Source organism: Sapajus apella, unplaced genomic scaffold (assembly GCF_009761245.1).
Source record: "Sapajus apella isolate SASKATOON/1434 unplaced genomic scaffold, GSC_monkey_1.0 scaffold2, whole genome shotgun sequence".
Taxonomy (NCBI): domain Eukaryota; kingdom Metazoa; phylum Chordata; class Mammalia; order Primates; family Cebidae; genus Sapajus; species Sapajus apella.
The window spans coordinates 20,663,646-20,682,630 of record NW_022436942.1 but is presented as its reverse complement, the minus strand read 5'-3'; the positions used below and the strand labels follow the sequence as shown (position 1 = coordinate 20,682,630).

The 18,985-nt window shown below is 48.2% G+C and overlaps 3 protein-coding genes across 18 annotated transcripts in view; all 3 read left to right on the top strand.

Moving 5' to 3' along the window:
* The window catches only part of RAB5B (RAB5B, member RAS oncogene family), a 20,996-nt gene extending 15,357 nt beyond the window's left edge, over positions 1–5,639 (top strand). For both annotated transcript variants that reach the window (XM_032291218.1, XM_032291221.1), the window contains 4 exons: positions 1,483–1,634; positions 1,907–2,029; positions 2,580–2,673; positions 3,018–5,639. In XM_032291218.1, the coding sequence (XP_032147109.1) occupies positions 1,483–1,634; positions 1,907–2,029; positions 2,580–2,673; positions 3,018–3,133 (485 nt within the window). In that variant the 3' untranslated portion in view covers positions 3,134–5,639. The remainder of the gene's footprint in view (positions 1–1,482; positions 1,635–1,906; positions 2,030–2,579; positions 2,674–3,017) is intronic.
* A 2,482-nt stretch (positions 5,640–8,121) lies between these two features.
* Positions 8,122–15,064, top strand: SUOX (sulfite oxidase). 3 transcript variants are annotated; one of them, XM_032291111.1, is made up of 5 exons: positions 8,122–8,823; positions 9,095–9,199; positions 12,035–12,094; positions 12,368–12,545; positions 13,087–15,064. In XM_032291111.1, the coding sequence occupies exons 3-5, from the start codon at positions 12,045–12,047 to the stop codon at positions 14,494–14,496; spliced, it is 1,638 nt and encodes a 545-aa protein (XP_032147002.1). In that variant the 5' UTR covers positions 8,122–8,823; positions 9,095–9,199; positions 12,035–12,044; the 3' UTR covers positions 14,497–15,064. The 3 variants fall into 3 exon arrangements, with proteins under 3 accessions (XP_032147002.1, XP_032147003.1, XP_032146999.1); XM_032291112.1 differs by lacking the exon at positions 9,095–9,199; XM_032291108.1 differs by lacking the exon at positions 8,122–8,823 and having other exon boundaries at positions 8,856–9,199.
* Positions 15,065–15,481: 417 nt separating this feature from the next.
* Positions 15,482–18,985, top strand: part of IKZF4 (IKAROS family zinc finger 4) — a 31,530-nt gene continuing 28,026 nt past the window's right edge. For 7 of the 13 annotated variants that reach the window (XM_032291175.1, XM_032291164.1, XM_032291136.1 and 4 more), the window contains exon 1: positions 15,483–16,700. The gene's annotated coding sequence lies outside the window, so the exon portion shown is untranslated. Of the gene's footprint in view, positions 16,701–18,985 lie in introns of all 13 variants that reach the window. The other 6 variants (XM_032291129.1, XM_032291121.1, XM_032291118.1 and 3 more) reach the window with 1 other exon arrangement.

Below are 18,985 nucleotides of genomic sequence, written 5' to 3'. Positions count from 1 at the left end.
TGGATCACGAGGTCAAGAGATCGAGACCATCCTGGTCAACATGGTGAAACCCCGTCTCTACTAAAACTACAAAAAATTAGCTGAGCATGGTGGTGCGTGCCTGTAATCCCAGCTACTCAGGAGGCTGAGGCAGGAGACTTGCTTGAACCATGAGGCAGAGATTGCAGTAAGCCAGAATCACACCACTGCACTCCAACCTAGAGAAAGAAAAAAAAATGAGGTGAAAAAAAAAATCTGATAAAATAGAGGCTGGAACTAATGCAACCTATAAAGGGTATCTGTCTTTCCCATCTTTGCTACCTTTTCGCAGCTACTACACCAAAGTAGGGTGCTAATTCAATAAAGGATCTTTTATGGGAACTTCTATATTATTCCTTCCCCTTTTTATTTTCATTTATTTATTTATTTATTTATTTTTGCGATGGAGTCTCACTCTTGCCCAGGCTAGAATGCAATGGCATGACCTTGGCGCATTGCAACCTCTGCTTTTCAGGTTCAAGTGATTCTCGTGCCTCAGCCTACTGAGCAGTTGGGATTACAGGCATGCACCACCATGCCTGGCTAATTTTTGTATTTTTAATAGAGACAGGGTTTTACTATGTTGGCCAGGCTGGTTTCACACTACTGACCTCAGGTGATCCAGGTGATCCACTCACGTTGGCCTCCCAAAGTGCTGGGATTACAAATGTGAGCCATGATGCCCAGCCTCTTTCCCCTTTTTACTAGTCATCTTAGAAATGTATTCCTGGACCTGCAGCAGATTATATGAAAAATTAACAGCCAAATAATATTAATAATGATGGTACTTGCCATCAAGCTTTAAAATATTCTTATTCTTTTTTTTGATACTGCGTCTCACTTTGTCACCCAGACTGGAGTGCAGTGGTATGATCTCTACTCACTGCAACTTCTGCTTCCCCAGTTCAAGCAATTCTCTTGCCTCAGTCTCCCGAGTAGCTCGGATTACAGGTGTCCACCACCACGCCCGGTTAACTTTTGTGTTTTTGGTAGAAATGGGGTTTCACCATGTTGGCCAGGCTGGTCTTAAACTCCTGACCTCAAGGTCATCTGCCTGCCTTGGCCTCCCAAAGTGTCAGGATTACAGGCGTGAGCCACCGTGCCCAGCCAATCTTCTAATTTTTGATGTGACTTCTATCTGAAGCTATTGTCTTTGTCATTTGTTATTCTTCTATTTTGGTTAGAAGGATGACTCATATAAGTGCCGGTTCTTCTGTCCCTCTTAGTTTATGATGTACCCCCATTCCTTAGCCAGAGACATTTCTGGCAGGAAGGATTTAGCAAAGGACAGTCTTAATCCTGGTTCCAAGACTTACATGTAAGGAGAACTCAAAACCTTTTCCTATAGCTGAGTATCCTGCAGGGTGACTGGTCTTAGAGTGAGGGCAGTTATATTTTGAAGTGGGGTATGTTCCCATTCATCCTCTCACTTACAGCATCTTCCCCTCCTTCTCTTATCCATAGCGGCCTTCCTCACCCAGTCCGTTTGTCTAGATGACACAACCGTCAAGTTTGAGATCTGGGACACAGCTGGGCAGGAGCGATACCACAGCTTAGCCCCCATGTACTACAGGGGTGCCCAAGCTGCAATCGTGGTTTACGACATTACTAATCAGGTAAGTGAGTTAGGAAGACTGTCCTTGCTTATATTTAGAGGAATTAAATTAGATGGAGTGGGTGGGCAGAAAACATGTTCTTGAAATAGCAAATAAGAGTATAAATTATGCTTCCAAGTGCTAAGAAGACAGAGAGAATGAATTATCAGCGACCTGTGGTTTCAGTGAGGGAAGGCCACCTGGAAGAGGTGAATTTTGAGATTCATTTTAAAAGGTGATAGATATGGATTGGCAGTCATTCCAGACTACTCATTCTCTAAATGTTTTCCTAGGAAACCTTTGCCCGAGCGAAGACATGGGTGAAGGAACTACAGCGACAGGCCAGTCCTAGCATCGTTATTGCTCTAGCGGGGAACAAAGCTGACCTGGCCAACAAGCGTATGGTGGAGTATGAAGTAAGGCGGCCCATAGAGTTCCTCTCTGATACTTCCTCTGTTCCTGGGACCTTTTTTTTCAAACCAGCCCTTTCTGAAAACATCGACTGAGGACATTCACTGTCTCATTCCCCAGTTCTACACCAAGTTAAATACAGCAACACTGTGACCCTAATGACAGCCAGGAGATTTTAGAAGAGTCAGAAGAAAATTCCAGAGCAGAGGGTTAGGGAAGTACCAGCTGTGAGGGTACCAATGTGAAAATAGGAAGGAGGGAGCAATTAAATTTGAAGTAAGGGACTATTGAAGTGTCAGAACCCAATAGCTCCCAACCAACTTACCCTCTCCCCTATAATTAAGCTTTCTGACATTTATGTTGGACTGAATGGACATAGGGTCATCTTGAGGGAGTTGTCATCAAATTATGCATCTAGGCTAGCTAGCTCAAAGGGATATTAATTAAGGGGAAGGATCTTAGGATTTTGCCTAGCTCTTGTGCTACATGGGAGTGGAAAGGCAATACTTGTTCCCACCCTACATTCTGAGCACCAATATACCCCACTCCTTGCAGGAGGCCCAGGCATATGCAGATGACAACAGCTTATTGTTTATGGAGACTTCAGCCAAGACAGCTATGAACGTGAATGATCTCTTCCTGGCAATAGGTAAGGTCAGAACATCCTGAGGTCTTCCTTTTTCCCTCATTTATAGGCAGAATTATAGCTAACCCAAATCAAGGTTAGGTGTGAGTGTCTCCTTTTGCAAAAACTTTAGGTATGGAAATACCTTTACTTTCTGTTGTGACCTCCATCCTTGGCTGCAGCTTTAGCTCCCTTGTCTTAGTTTGCAAACAGTGAACCCTCCCATCTTCAGAACATTCTTTTAATCTCTCAAATTCTCCCTTTCCCCCAACCCAGCAGCTTTTTTGGGCGGGGGGCGGGGGTTGGAGGCAGAAGGGTAGTGAAGTAAAATCTACCATACTTTTGTTCTCTTCTCTTTTTATCTCTAGCTAAGAAGTTGCCAAAGAGTGAACCCCAGAATCTGGGAGGTGCAGGATGCCGAAGCCGGGGTGTGGATCTCCATGAACAGTCCCAGCAGAACAAGAGCCAGTGTTGTAGCAACTGAGGGGGTGGCTAGCAGCAAACAAGTATGGAGCTAGCACGAGAGCTAAGAAATAACCTCCATCCCTACCCCTCAGCACACAGCCCCTACGGTAACAGCACACTGAGCCCTGGCTCCCAAGGGCTGCCTCCTGACAGCTCCGTCATGGCACTTTTTAATGCTTCAGCAACCAACACCAGGCAGCTGTTGCCACTGGCCTCCTACCCCCTACTCTGGGGCTTGGGGGTCAACTCCCCCCAGGACTTACCTTCCAAAACAAACTTTCTTCACTTTGTATTATAGGTACAAGACAGTGACTTACTTATCTTTTCTCCTCCTCCCTAGTGTTCCTCCCCATTATTTCAGAAAACACTTCTGTCTCCTGTCCCTTCGCCTTTCTGCTTTTGGTCAATCCCTGTTCTTGATCCTCTTTTCTCCTCTCCCCAGGATGCAGAAGATAGTAAACCCAGGAGCTGAGGAAGGAGGTTTCCAGTTCATTTACATTAAGGGCCCTGGGGGAGAATAAAGCTCAGAGCAGGAAGGAGTAAGGAAACATTTCCTTTTTGTTTTTATTTGGTTTGAGTTTCTCATATTTGAAAACATTGTGGTATCCATGAGTTGGCCTTGTAGAGGGTGTTCCTAGGTAGAGGTGAGAATGGGGAGGCAAGCTCTCAGGCACCAGGCAGGAGGTGTCCTGTAAGCTAACTGGGCAGAGGTGGAGGTACAGTGTTATCTGTGGCTCTGTAACTCTTTCAAGGCCCAGTTTCCTCTCACGCAGCCTCTTAGGTAGCATTTCCCCTATCATGGGGATTGGACCCCAGAGTCCTCCAAAGAATCTTCACTGGTTGCCTGCATCTTTGGCTCTGCTGTGATCTAATTGGAGGAGGGACCAGTTTCTGATACCCATCCTCTGATTTATACATATGCATTTTTTTCCCTCTGGCCTTTAGATGGCCTCAGCCCCAACTACCATATGCCCCTGCAGTTTGCACTTTAATTGATGGTAGTTCAGTTGGGGTACTTGTTTTATGGAAGTTTTGATTGATTTCCCTGCCCTCCCACCTTCTTTTTAATTCAATGAAATCTGAGGTTAATATGAGGTTTTGGGAGAGGTTATAGATAAAAGTACCAGTGGCAGCTATTTAAGTCCAATCTCCACTGTTAGCTTCCTCCAACTCAATTCTTAACCTATATTCTTGCCAATCTAGCTATTGAGTATAGGTTTGCCTTTCCTGGAGAATTAACTGAGCAATTGGGGAGTGTCTCAGGATAGCATAGGCCAAGGTAGGGGAGTAAAAAGGAGGTCAGGCAAAAGGGAGGAGTTTTCTATCCTTTCCCAGGTTTCACACTCAATTTGATATCCATTACCATGTCTTTTCTACTTCCCTGTAAATAGATATGATCTTTATTCCTACTGTACAGTCTGTTCTATCCTCTGCCTCCCACCAGGCCCTGTTTCCTTTTTCCTTTGTTAATATCTTGAATTTAGTCCCTCCATTCTTAATCCCCCCATTCCTTTCCACCATGCAACCAGTGGTTTAATCCATGTACCACTAGGGGCTAGTACCACAGAGGCCTCCTTGTGGCGCCCTCATATCATACCACCTGTTCCTGTGGACAGGGAATGACCGGCACCGAAGGTACCTTACAACTGGCTCATATTATCAGAGGACCTTGGTCCTTTCTATATCTTTAGCCTCTCTTCATATCCGTCATTGGGTGTTTTAAGATGTATCTGGGAAGCCATCAAGGCAAAAGAGAACTTTAAGTTCCTTGTTCCAGCCCAGAGTTTCGGGAAAGAAAGAAAGGAAAGGTCACAGTGACCTAGGATTGGAACCTTTCTGCCCTTTTGGCTTGCAGACTGCCTTCTATCCCAGAACAGCTGAGAAATCCATGAAGCTGAGATTCTGAAGGACCCAGCTTAGGTTCTTCCACTTAGGCCTCAATTCCCTTCCTTTTCCAGGGGCAGCCTTAGTTCCAATGGCCCTGAAACACACACATTTCCCCCTTCCTTTCTCAGAAGCCACTGGCCCCCCCCCCCCCCAAAGCACCCAGTGTATCCTTTTTATAAGTAGAAGAACTAGGTTGACTTTCTAAAGTCTCCTAGAAATGAAAGTCTTTCTCTCTGCAGCTTTCCCCATGGAGTAGGAGTGAAGATGTCTCATTGTCTTGGGGCTGGGAAACCATTTTCCCAGGCTTCTCCCTCCCCCACCCCCACAGAAACAGGATTTGGCCTTAGCTTCTGGGCCTACCGGCTGCCTTCCCTCTACTTCCTACCAGCTCTTCTGCCTTCCTTTGAGCTCTGTTGGGCTTGGGGATCTTAGGGTTTTTTTTTTAATTTCCCAGCTCATTTTTTTCTTCTGGTCAGTTTTTTTAAAGGGGGGGGGTGTTGTGGGTTTTGTTTTTGTTTTGCTTCTAAGAAAGTATTTGCCTTTCTTCCTCTCCCAACATAACAATCGTGGTAACAGAATGCGACTGCTGATTTACCAATGTATTTAATGTAAGTAAAAAAAGGAAAAAAAGAAAAGGGCATTGGAGTGTTGCTTTTTTTTTTTTTCTTTTTCTTTTTTTTTTTTTTTTTTTTTTTTTTTTTTTTTTTTTTTTTTTTTTTGCTATTTGTTTGTCAGGTACTAGGAATTTGGAAGAAAGGATACCCAGTAATGTTTTATTGAATCAGAAACACACCTTCCCCTGCATCTTGGTACGTACGTCCTTATTCCCTTTAATCTTTTCTTAAACATCCAGTTTGGAAAATATCCCTTCTATTGCTATTTAATCACCCCTATTCTAAGGCCACTAGATTGTTCATCAAATTGAACCCTATTGTATCTTTTTTAGGCCATCTTAACAGAATGTGTATGTATAGGGTGTGGTCTGTGGATCTTTGGGCCCATTGATGAGATTGGAGGGACGTGGTGCTATTTGAAGTAGTATACAAAAATGTATGTGCATATTTCTAGGATCCATTTTTATATGTTTCTCGAAGGGCTTCATGACCTAAAGGTTGAAAAACATCACTGAATTAGTTTTTTGGTTGATCTTGTGGCTTCCACCTCAATGGGAAAATTTCCCCCCGGGATCTGCTCTTGACTCCTAGTGTACTTCAAACCCGTCAGTCCATCACAGTCTAAAAGCTGAGGGAAGGGAGATGAAATAGAAAGGATTATGTATAGTTGCAGGCTTTAAATTCCAGAAAATCTTAAGGATAGGAAAGAGGATTGGTACCAGACAAACCTGGCATTTTAGGCCTGTCTCTGTCAACTTACAAGCTGTGGCCTTGAGATCACATTAGTGCTTTCTGCCTCTGTTTCTTCATCCGTAAAATAAATGCTGAAGATTAAGGTCAATTATGTAACGCATCTGTGTAGCACAAAAGTAGATGACACTATTAGGAAGGAGGCTTTTTAGATCATCCCTAACTGACTTCTCTGTATCTTCATTGGACTGAGACTGTTTTTTAACTTGCAGCTCTCTCTATGTTTCTTTTTGTTTGTTTGTTTGTTTGTTTTAACTGGTAGGATAGGTTGGGCATCAGCCTTCTTCAATAATTTGATTGTATACAGATTGAAATCCTTTCCATTTCCAAGCACTTAAGAGGCAAAGCCAACTTTTCACTGTCAGTTCCCTTACCTTATATCTCTTAGTAACACCCCCTACTCCTATTCAGTGATTCTTGGTAAAAGCTCTAGTTGGAGAGCCGAAAGGAAAGGAAAATGATCTTTCAAAATTAAAGGTGAAAACCTTCACTTAAACTGATTAAAATTGTAGCTCCACCCTCGGGCCTCTAGAGGGCAGTGTTTGGACACATTGCCCAGGTTAGGGGACTAGGTTTAATAAATTTTGTCCTGCATCAAACGATAAAAGGGTAATAGAAAATGTAGGCCGGGCGCGGTGGCTCAAGCCTGTAATCCCAGCACTTTGGGAGGCCGAGGCAGGTGGATCACGAGGTCAAGAGATCGAGACCATCCTGGTCAACATGGTGAAACCCCGTCTCTACTAAAAATACAAAAAATTAGCTGGGCATGGTGGCACGTGCCTGTAATCCCAGCTACTCAGGAGGCTGAGGCAGGAGAATTGCCTGAACCCAGGAGGCGGAGGTTGCGGTGAGCCGAGATCGCGCCATTGCACTCCAGCCTGGGTAACAAGAGCGAAACTCCGTCTCAAAAAAAAAAAAAAGAAAGAAAGAAAATGTATCCTATGAGTGTCCTTTACTTTAAGAGACTACCACCTTCATACTTTTGGGTGTTAAGCTGCCATTGCTCTTGTTAAGGGGTGGTGTGTTTTTGTTTTTTGAGGTAGAGTCTGGCTGTCGCCCAAGGCCGGAATGCAGTGGCGCAATTTAGGCTCACTGCAAACCCCGCCTCCCGAGTTCAAGCTATTCTTCTCCCTCGCCTCCTGAGTAGCTTGGACTACAGGCACGCACCACCGCGCTCGGCTAATTTTTTTGTATTTGCAGTAGAGACCGGTTTCACCATATTGGCCAGGCTGGTCTCCTAACCTTGTGATCCGTCTGCCTCGGCCTCCCAAAGTGCCGAATTACAGGCATGAGCCACCATGTCCAGCCTTGGACGGTTTGTTTTTTAAGAGCTGGGGTCTCGGCCAGGCACGCCTATAATCCAGCGCTTTTGGAAGCCGTGGCGGGTGGATCACCTGAGATCGGGAGTTCAAGACCAACCTAACCAACATGGAGAAACCCCTTCTCTACTAAGAATGCAAAAAAATTAACCCGGCGTGGTGGCACATGCTTGTAATCCTAGCTACTCGGGAGGCTGAGGTAGGAGAATCGCTTGAACCTGGGAGGCAGAGGCTGCAGTGAGCCTTTGCACTCCAGTCTGGCAACAAGAGTGAAACTCCATCTCAAAAAAAAAAAAAAAAAAAAAGACGGAGTCTTGCTCTGTTGCCCAGGCTGGAGTGCAGCGCCCGCGATCTTGGCTCAGTGCAACCTCGAACTCCTGGGTTTAAGCCATCCTCCCGCCTTCAGCCTCCCGAGTACTGGGAATACAGGAGTGTACCACCAAGGGGCAATTTTTCTTTTTTTTTTTCTGCACAAAATAAAAGATGGCTATTCAGTGTTGTTTGTTAACTTTTGTTTGTGGAGAAATTCGAGTAGCCCAAGGAATCTCAAATTCTTGGAACCACTATTTTAGGTATTTCCGTTCTTGTTCCTGGATATGAGAATTGAGTGATTGACCTTGCTTTCCCTAAAAGATAAACAGGGTAGTTGTTGCAACAGGATAGAGGTAGGTCTACACTGGGGTAAAAGCAGAGATCACAGCCAGGAGAAACTTGACTGGATCCCGAGGCCTCCTCCAGGGTGGGGCGGCAGGGGCGTCTCAAATCTCCCACCTCTCAGCCCAAGTTTTGGATTCCTCGTCACCCTCCACACTGCCCGAGCTCCGGACAGACAGCCCCGGTGTGCGAGTGTCCCATTCTTTGTGCTCCGGGGGGCGGGTAAGGGACTCCAGACTGGAGCGAGAGTGACAGCAAAAAGAGCCAGTCTCTTCGAGGCTTCCTGGCAACCTGCCTGTCTTGGCTCCAGGAGGCGGGCACAACAGCTTCGAGGCTACGCTTCCAGCCAATGGCTGGGGGATGAGCTGAGGGGCGTGAGTGGGCCTTCACTCCAGCGGGACTTAACAGCCGCTGGCCCCGCCCCTTCGCGAGAACTCTCTGAGCACTGGGCCCGTATAACAGGATTGCTGAGGACGCTGCACCCGGTAAGGGGTCTGGGGGTGGGAAAGAAGACGGGCAGGAGGGGGGCTGCTGAGTCGGGCAGCGGAGGGAGCCTTAGCGCCCAGGTGTGCACCGAACCTCGGACAACAAAACTACCAGTACCTGCCTCCACCCCCTCTGGATGCTTTTGAGATCGCGGGGTGTTGCAACAAGACCCTTTTGTGCCCGGATGCCGGACATATCTTCCTACGTAACGTGCCCGTGGGGAATGAGGGGTCATCACCTGCACCAACGGGTGGTATTTCTGTATTACAGCAAAAGGCTGTCCCTCCCAAACCTGGGATTCTGGGCTGAGTTCATCTGCGAGTCGGCCCTACTTGCACTGCTCCCGTCTAGTACAAGCAGGCTGCTGGCATTAAGGTAGGTGACAGAGAGAATAAGGGTCCCTTGGCCTAGGGGCAAAGTGAAGACTGCTCCTATTCCCATCTCTAGGTTTCTCTGCCTCCCTACCCACCGCCCACCCGCCCCGACACATTGGTCTCCAGCATCTCATCAGCAGTTTAGACATTTCTCACCCCTCCTCACTTTGGCCCTGCTGGGTTAGTGCTCTCTGTTCAGCAGTGTGAGGAAGAAATTCTTGCAGGGCAGAGAGCAGAAAAATTACATTCCTTCTCCAGCCTGCCCCTGACATTCTGGCCATTAACTCTTCAATTTGCTGAGCTCACTGCAGTGGCATAGACAAGATGGAGGTGGTCCAGGACCCTGGATTGGGGTCCAGTTACGAGCTGGGTTCAATTTTTTTAAGGCGAAGGGAGGGAGAGCTGGAGACTAAAAGGCCTTCAAAGACAGTTATTACAGTAGTCTGACCCCTTATCGGGTTTTGCTTTTCAGAGTTTCAGTTAACCATGGTCAACCACTTGGAAAATAGGTGAACATAGTACAATAAGATATTTTGAAGCTAGAAGTGGTGGCTCGTGACTGTAATAATACCAGGACTTTATGAGGCCAAGGTTGAAGGATCACTTGAGCCCAGGAGTTTGAGACCAGCCTAGGCCACATAGCAAGACCTCATCTCTATAAAAAACAAAACAAAACAAAACAAAACACCATGCATGGTGGCATGCACCTGTGGTCCCAGCTACTTGGGAGTCTGAGGCAGGAGGATGGCTTAAGCCTGGGAGTTTGAGGCTGTAGTGAGCCAAGATCATGCCACTGCACTCCAGCCTGGGCAACAGAGCAAGACCCCGTCTGGGGTTGGGGGAAGCCAGGCACAGTGGCTCATGCCTGTAATCCCAGCACTTTGGGAAGCTAAGACAGAAAGATTGTTTGAGGCCAGGAGTTCAAGACCAGCCCTGACAACATAGTGAGACTCCCATATCTACAGAAAAATTAGCCAGGCTTGATGACACATACTTGTGGTCCCAGCTACTGCGTAGGCTGAGGTAGGAGGATGGCTTGAGCCCAGGAGGTTGAAGCTGCAGTGAGCCATGACTGATAACTGACTTCATCACCCAGTCTTTTTTTTTTTTTTTTTTTTTTTTGAGACAGGGTCTTTGCCTGTTGCTTAGGCTGGAGTACAGTCGCACCATCATGATTCACTGCAGTATCGACCTCCTGGGCTCAAGCCATCCTCTCACCTCAGCACTCTTCTCCCCACCCCAATAGCTGAAACTTCAGACAGGCACAACCATGCCCAGCTAATTTATTTTTGTTTTCTAGAGACACCGTCTCACTATGTTGCCCAAGCTGATCTTGAACTCCTAGGCTCAAGTAATCCTCCTGTCTTGGCCTCCCAAAATGTTGGGATTACAGACATGAGCTACCACGCCTGGCCAAAAAATAAAGATATTTTGAGAGAGAGACCACATTCACATAACTTTGTTTTTGTTTTTGTTTTGAGACAGGGTCTCTCTCTGTTGCCAAGCTGAAGTGCAGTGGCACAGTCAGCTCACTGTAACCTCAAACTCCTGGGCTTAGATCTTCTTAACTCAGCCTCCAGAGTAGCTGAGACCACAGGTGCGCTCCACCACGCCCAACTAACTTTTTATTTTTTGTAGAGATGGGGTCTCCAACTCCTGGCCTCAAGCAGTCCTCCTGCCTAGGTCTCCCAAAGTGGTAGGATTGCTAGAGTAAGCCACCATACCCAGCCCTTTTATTACAATATAATGTTATAATTTTTCTATTTTGTTATTAATCTCTTACTTTGGGTAATTTATTAATTAAACTATAAGAGGTATGTATGTATAGGGAAAAAAACAGTAATATAGGGTTTAATACAATCCATGGTTTCAAACATCCACTGGGGGTTGTAGAACATATCCCCAGTGGACAAGGGGGTACTGCCATACTTGTTGACTCTTCATGTTAGCTCTGCAAGGCAGATATTATTTCAGAGATGAGGAAGCAAGTTCAGAGAGGCTTGGTATCTTGCTCAGGAAATAGGGCTGGTTAATGAATAGCAAGATACAGTTTCACAAACCCAAGGTAGTTAGCCCCCAGAATCTGGGCTCCTTCACCCAATTAGTCTGCCACTACTTTTTTCACTTTTTTTTAATCCCTGTTTTAAGTCAGTCTGGTCCAAGTGTGGTGGCGCACACCTGTAATCCCAGCATTTGGGAGGCTGAGGCGGGCAGATCACCTGAGGTCAGGAGTTCGAGACCAGCCTGACCAACATGGTGAAACCCTGCCTCTACTAAAAATACAAAAATTAGCCAGGTGTGGTGGCAGGTGCCTGTAATCCCAACTACTCGGGAGGCTGAGGCAGGAGAATCGCTTGAACCCAGGAGCCAAGATCGTGCCATTGCACTCCAGCCTGGGGGAGAAAGCAAGACTTTGTCTCAAAAAAAAAAAAAAAATGTCAGTCTACCCCTCAGTTGCCCTCTGCTGACTTCAGAAATAATAAACTGGCCAGTAGACATTTGGCTGTGGTCCTTTAGGCCCTTGCCCCAGCCATTGTTCTCTATGGTGGACAAAGTTCAGAGTGGAAGATGGAAGACAGTTGATTCTAGAAGCACCCATTCCTCCTACCCCATTCCCCACCCTCATTACCTGCCATCCTGTCAGCACAGTCTATCTCTGAAATGCTCCAGGTTTTCTCTAATGGCCCGTTTGGACTCCCACTCTCAAGACTCCCCATTTGCCCAAAAAGCTCCTTGCTGACATTCTCTGTGTCTCCCTCCTACCTATTCCCTTAGGTCTCCCTAATATCCCCTCCCAAGTTCTCCCTATCTTGATCCCAGAATCTTCCTTCTACAGGTCTGCTACTATGCTGCTGCTGCACAGAGCTATGGTCCTCAGGCTCCAACAGGCCTGCAGGTAGGCCATCCCATCCCAGGACTTGCCTCCTAGCCCCCATCTCCCGCCCTTAGTGTCTTTTACAATGTCTTACCTTCCAAATAAGATAGTTGAGAGAGTGTCCAGGGAGGACAGAGAAAGCCAGATCCCACTTTTCCCACCTATCCCTTGAGAAACTGAGTTCCAACTGAAGGAACAAATGACCAACCATGGAGAAAAGAAGTAGATCCTAGGCCTTCACCAGCCCTTTCATATGACCATACATGCTACTAAGAAGACCTCTCTCTCTTCCAGACTCAAGTCAATCCACTCAAGGCTCTGCATTCAGGCCTGCTCCACAAATGAGTCATTTCAGCCCCAGCGCCCAAGCCTCACCTTCTCTGGTGATAACGCCAGCACCGGGGGATGGAGAGTCATGGGGACCCTATTAGGTCTTGGTGCAGTGTTGGCCTATCAGGACCATCAGTGTAGGGTAAGTGGGGAAGGGACTTCATTGTCAGAACAGACTGGATGCAGTGGCTCACACCTGTTATCCCAGCACTTTCGGAGGCCTAGGTGGGTGGATCACTTGAGTTCAGGAGTTTGAGACCGGTCTGGGCAACATGGCAAAACCCCATCTCTAGTAAAAATATAAAAATTAGCCAGGTGTGGTGGCATGTTCAAGAGGCTAAGGCATGAGAATCACTTGAACCTGGAAGGCTAAGTCTTCAGTGAGCCGAGATCAAGATTGGGCCATTTGAGCCCGGGTGACAGAGTGAGACTCCATCTCAAAAAAAAAAAATTGTCAGAACAAAGGAATCAGTCCTAGTAAACTCCACAGGCAACCCAGGCTGTGACCCATGTTCTTGCAGTTACCACAGAGTCCACAGTCACACAGTCTTTATGCACAGTAGAGATGAAATCTGCTACCTTCAGTTCCCAGTGGCCAAGACTGTGGGTTGGGTCAGGATGAACTAGAGTGATTTCTTCTTAATAGTCTCTTCCCTTTTGTCTTACTCCTTCCCTGCCGACAGGCTGCTCAGGAGTCAACGCACATATACACTAAGGAGGAAGTGAGTTCCCATACCAGCCCTGAGACTGGGATCTGGGTGACTCTGGGCTCTGAGGTCTTTGATGTCACGGAATTTGTGGACCTACATCCAGGGGGGCCATCGAAGCTGATGCTAGCAGCTGGGGGTCCCCTAGAGCCCTTCTGGGCCCTCTATGCTGTTCACAACCAGTCCCATGTACGTGAGTTACTGGCTCAATACAAGATTGGGGAGCTGAACCCTGAAGACAAGGTAGCCCCCACCGTGGAGACCTCTGACCCTTATGCTGATGATCCTGTACGTCATCCAGCCCTGAAGGTCAACAGCCAGTGCCCCTTTAATGCAGAGCCCCCGCCTGAGCTGCTGACAGAAAACTACATCACACCCAACCCTATCTTCTTCACCCGGAACCATCTGCCTGTACCTAACGTGGATCCAGACACCTATCGCTTACACGTAGTAGGAGCACCTGGGGGTCAGTCACTGTCTCTGTCCCTGGATGACTTGCACAAGTTTCCCAAGTACGAGATCACAGTCACTCTGCAGTGTGCTGGCAACCGGCGCTCTGAGATGACTCAGGTCAAAGAAGTAAAAGGTCTAGAGTGGAGGACAGGAGCCATCAGCACTGCACGCTGGGGTGGCGCACGGCTCTGTGATGTGTTAGCCCAGGCTGGCCACCAACTCTGTGAAACTGAGGCCCACGTCTGCTTTGAAGGACTGGACTCAGACCCTACTGGGACTGCCTATGGAGCATCCATCCCTCTGGCTCGGGCCATGGACCCTGAAGCTGAGGTCCTGCTGGCATATGAGATGAATGGGCAGCCTCTGCCTCGTGACCATGGCTTTCCTGTGCGTGTGGTGGTTCCTGGAGTGGTGGGTGCCCGCCATGTCAAATGGTTGGGCAGAGTAAGTGTGCAGCCAGAGGAAAGTTACAGCCACTGGCAACGGCGGGATTACAAAGGCTTCTCTCCATCTGTGGACTGGGACACTGTCAATTTTGACTCTGCTCCATCCATTCAGGAACTTCCCGTCCAGTCGGCCATCACAGAGCCCCAGGATGGAGAGACTGTAGAGTCAGGGGAAGTGACCATCAAGGGCTATGCATGGAGTGGTGGTGGCAGGGCTGTGATCCGGGTGGATGTGTCTTTGGATGGGGGCCTAACCTGGCAGGTGGCTGAGCTGGATGGAGAGGAACAGCGCCCCAGGAAGGCCTGGGCATGGCGTCTGTGGCAGTTGCAAGTCCCTGTGCCAGCTGGACAGAAGGAACTGAACATTGTTTGTAAGGCTGTGGATGATGGCTACAATGTGCAGCCAGACACCGTGGCCCCAATCTGGAACCTGCGAGGTGTGCTTAGCAATGCCTGGCATCGTGTCCACGTCCATGTCGCCCCATGAGCATAGAAAGGAGCCACCTCAACCCCTTTCCCCACCTACTGGCCTCACTGCTTCAGAAAAATCTTTCCCATCTCTCGACATCTTGGATCACAACTCTGGCCTTCCTAAGCCATACCCAAGTACACATATAGCACATTTCACCCAGGGACCCTGCCTCTTTGAACAGTATGTTACATACCCCTCTTGGCCTTTGAACCTGTGCTGGGAAGTGTGAGCTGTTACAGTAAGGGGCTAGAAGTAAGACAAGTAATTCTGGAGACAAGCACTATTTTGTCTTCCTACCCCACCGCCATTTCTAATGCCTACTGCCATCAAGGCCTTGTTTTGCTTTTCATTTTGGATTCTTCAGAGAAATGTGTGTGGCATGTGTAAGAAAAGTGTATATACTATTTTCTACTGCCTCTCCAGGTTGCCAGAGGGTTGTGAGGAAAGCAAGGGGTCCAACTGTCTCCTTTTATAGCTCTACTTTTCTAAGAGTCTTTTTAAGATCATTACTCTTGGGCCTAGGGAGTGAGCCTATTGCAGCAGAGAGGACACATTTGTACTGGGATGTATAATGAGATTAGTCCAAAACAAAATTGGGGAGGAAGACAGAGAGGAAGCAGTCTTGTAGGTTAAAAAGTAAGGCTTCCGGCCAGGCATGGTGGCTCATGCCTGTAATCCCAGCACTTTGGGAGGCCAAGGCAGGTGAATCACTTGAGGTCAGGAGTTTGAGACCAGCCTGGCCAACATGGTGAAACCCTGGCTCTACTAAAAATATGAAAAAAAAATTAGGCAGGTGTGGTGGCTCACCCCTGTAGTCTCAGCTACTTGGGAGGCTGAGGCACGAGAATCGCTTGAACCGGGGAGGCAGAGGTTGCAGTGAGCTGAGATCACACCACTGCACTCCAGCCAGGGCAACAGAGTGAGACTCAGTCTCCAAAAAAAAAAAAAAAAAATTAGCTGGGTGTGGTGGTGGGCTACTTGGGAGGCTGAGGCAGGAGAATTGCTTACACCCAGGAGGTGGAGGTTGCAGTGAACCAAGATCGCTCCACTGCACTCCAGCCTGGGCGACAGCAAGACTCTGTCTCAAATAAAATAAGTAGGGCTTCCTTCTCAGGTCTGGCAATATCTGCAGTGGCACCTAGGTGATTGACCTCAGGATACCACAAAGGTGACAAAAACATGTACCCTCCAACTCCTCTCCCAACAATTCCAATACACTTGGCAGGAAAGGTAAAGAATGCTAGGAGTTTACAATCAACATTGTCTTAAGAGGTTGTGAAAGTAAAATAAATCTTGGGGCCCCAGAATCACTGAGCTAAAGGGAAAAGTCAAGCTGGAACTGGTTAGGGCAAACTTGCCTCCCATTCAAAGTTATCCCTCTACTCACTGAGATAAATGCGTAACTGATTGTCTCCTTTGATAGGAATACAACCATTTGCCTCTTCTCTACCTATGACCTGGAAGTCCCCTCCCAGCTTTGAGTTGTCCTGCTTTTACATATATTGATTGATGTCTCTTGTCTCCCTAAAATGTATAAAACCAAGCTGTGCTAGGATCACCTAGGGCACGTGTCAGGACCTCCTGAGGCTGTGTTACACGAGCATGCCCTTAACTTTGGCAAAATAAACTTCCGAAATTGAGACCTGTCTCAGATTTTGGGGGTTTACATGGTACAGCGGGAAAACGTGGCTCTAGGGGCAGATGTGCCAGGCCACATAGGGCGTCCAGTATGTGCTTAGATTGCAAACTGGGCGCAGAATAAAGGCTAGTCTTTGGGCTACCTTCGGCAGGTGACGGTGCCTTTCGGACTTAAATCTTTCGGCGCTCAGCTACTCTCCCCTAGCTCCTCTCCCTTTTTCCCCAGCAGTCTCCCCGGCTAAGGGACGCTCGGTGTTCGGCCACGCCGCCTGTCGCCCGGTAGTAGGACCGGAAGTTGTTAGGGGGATGGGGACGGCTGTAATGGGGGGGAATATTTGGGGGGGCAAGTCCCTTCTCAGGTGAAGCCGCTGATGGAGATGGAGCCGCCGCCGCCACCACCGCCTCTGAGCGCCCGGGTCCTGGCTCCGGCCCGGCGATTGCCGCCGCCTCAGTGACCTCACTCCCCCCGCACTGGGCCGCCCGGGCCAGAGTGGGGGACCCCTGCCGCCCCGCCTCCCTTTCCCCCAACACCGTCCCCTCTCCCCCACCCTTCACAGCCTGCGCACGCGGAGACGCCTCAGGTGAGTGAGGGGCGGGGCTTGGGGGGCAAAGCGGGGGCGGGGCCTCGCTAGCCGGGGGCGGGGCCTGAGGGGCTCGGCCGTTAAAGGAGGGGGAGACGTGGGCGAGGGAAGGGGCCAGGCTGGGCGAGGGGCGCGGGTTGGGCAGGGGTCCGAGGGATGGAAGATGGCCGGAGGAGTTTGGCCCAAGGCCCCAGTATTAAGAGAGTGGTAACAAGGACTTGGGGGTCCTAAAAAGGCGGGAGACGGATCAAGACAGGGGGTCTGAGGACAGGCAGGAGCTGGCAGGCCCGGGGCTCCTCCGTGGGGATGTGGCTTGGGTATACAGCAGAAGGACAGAGAGGAGAAAGGAGCAGCAGAGAGGGTATCTAACAAAAAAAGGAGGGACCCGGGTGTTGGGTCGAGGAATGCTGAAGACAGGAGTCTGGAGAGAAAAATGTGGGCCTAAGTAAGAAGATCTGGGAGGTAATGAGCATATTGGGAGAAACCTGTAGAGAAGAAACTTAGGATGGAGTGAGAAGTGCACAGCATAGGGTGAGAGGTATAGGGAACTTAGGAAGCAAGTCTGGGAAGGAAGAGATTCACTTCCTAAGAGCCCTAAGAAAGAAATGCAACAGAGAAGCCCCAGGGCAGACATCCAGATGGGAGCTGCAAACTTGGGAAGCAGGCTGCCTGCTTCCTGTGTACCAAAACAGCCCTCCCAGTACCTCCTCACACAAACCGCATCCCGTTATTTTCTTGCCCCTTGTCTGCTAGAGTTTTAGGTTATCACTTTTTAAATTTTCTATGTTATTTCTGTGCCTTTAAAAAATATATATGACTAGTCCTGTCTGGGAACAGTGGAATGTCTAATGGAACGTACCCCATTCCCCCTCCAAGGTCAAGAGCTTCCAGGAATTTTTTTTTTTTTTAGACGGAGTTTTGCTCTTGTTACCCAGGCTGGAGTGCAGTGGCAGGATCTCGGCTCACTGCAACCTCCACCTCCCCGGTTCAAGCGATTCTCCTGCCTCAGCCTCCTGAGTAGCTGGGATTACAGGCCACCATGCCCAGCTAATATTTTATAATTTTAGTAGATATGGGGTTCCACCATGTTGGCCAGCCTGGTCTTGAACTCCTGACCTCAGGTGATCCACCTACCTTGTCTCCCAAAGTGCTGGGATTACAGGTGTGAGCCATCACACCTGGCTGGAAAATATTTTTGCATACCTTATTTTGCCTCATTCCCTTCTCACATAAACAAAAGTGTCTACTGTTGTGACTCTTATCAACCCTCACTTGTATGTCTAGGAGCTCCTACTGTGCCTCTCTCCCCAGCATCAATGGTGGGCTTGGTATGTTCCCGACATGCTCACATGTCAACTTTAGGTGTTCCATCATTATGGTTAACCAGATGACCACTGAAGCCTGTCTCCCCTTACTGACACTTGCTCACTTCGCCTGGGTGACGATACATGTTCATGTCCTTAAGGAAGCATGAAAATGTTGTCTGACTACCTAGAATAGTTCCACTTAAGATAACTCAGATTCTGAGAACAAGGCCAGATAAAAGGCCAAATCAGACAATCTTTGAAAACATAGTGTTTCATTTGGTTGGGGTGTATGAAATGCCCAGCTGGTAATCCCTCACCTCCTCATGGACCTGCCAGTAGGTCAGTGAATCTTGCTCTGTGGTTTGCAGGAGGACTTCAGCTTTCCCTAACAGCCTAAAGCCAGAGAGTCCAGACAGCACCTTGGGTCATGAGAACAGTCAGATGAGTAGCTCCTGAGATAAAAATAAAATCTTAAAAGAAGAAAATAGCCTTACCATTGGGAATCAGGAGAAGTTTCACTGGAGCTGCTGGGGTGGGCTTCAGGGTGGTGCGAGCTGCCCTCATTTCGGCAGCTTCAGAATTATACCTTGCCCTTGTCAATGGAAGTTGATGTCTCAAACACAAAATATAATGTCTTTGTTGCCCACTGAGTGCAGTTAGTTAGCTGAATTGTAGCTTCTGGGCAATCCCCTTCCTCTGAGTAGGTTAAGGGTAAGGCATATTTCAGGACTTGGCTCAGAAATAAGTCCTGACTTTTTTCCAGTGAAAATGCAACTGAAAGTCTCTTTATGTCCTCTTAGTTTGAAATCTGCAGCTTGAACTTCCCAGCATGGGAGAAACTTATCCCACCTTTCACCCTGCCCCCCTCACAACACACACGCACCAGTATCCACAAAGGAATTATTTTTTCCGCAGCTGACCATCTCTCTTTCTCTCTCTCTACACACACACACACACACACACACACACACACACGCC

Bases quoted from the DNA above. Each gene is read 5' to 3' on its own strand.
- SUOX (XM_032291108.1), top strand. From the start codon at position 8,961: ATGCTTTTGAGATCGCGGGGTGTTGCAACAAGACCCTTTTGTGCCCGG. The intron at 9,200-12,034 runs GTAGGTGACAGA...TTCCTTCTACAG, and splicing joins AGCAGGCTGCTGGCATTAAG to GTCTGCTACTATGCTGCTGC. The intron at 12,546-13,086 runs GTAAGTGGGGAA...CCCTGCCGACAG, and splicing joins ATCAGGACCATCAGTGTAGG to GCTGCTCAGGAGTCAACGCA.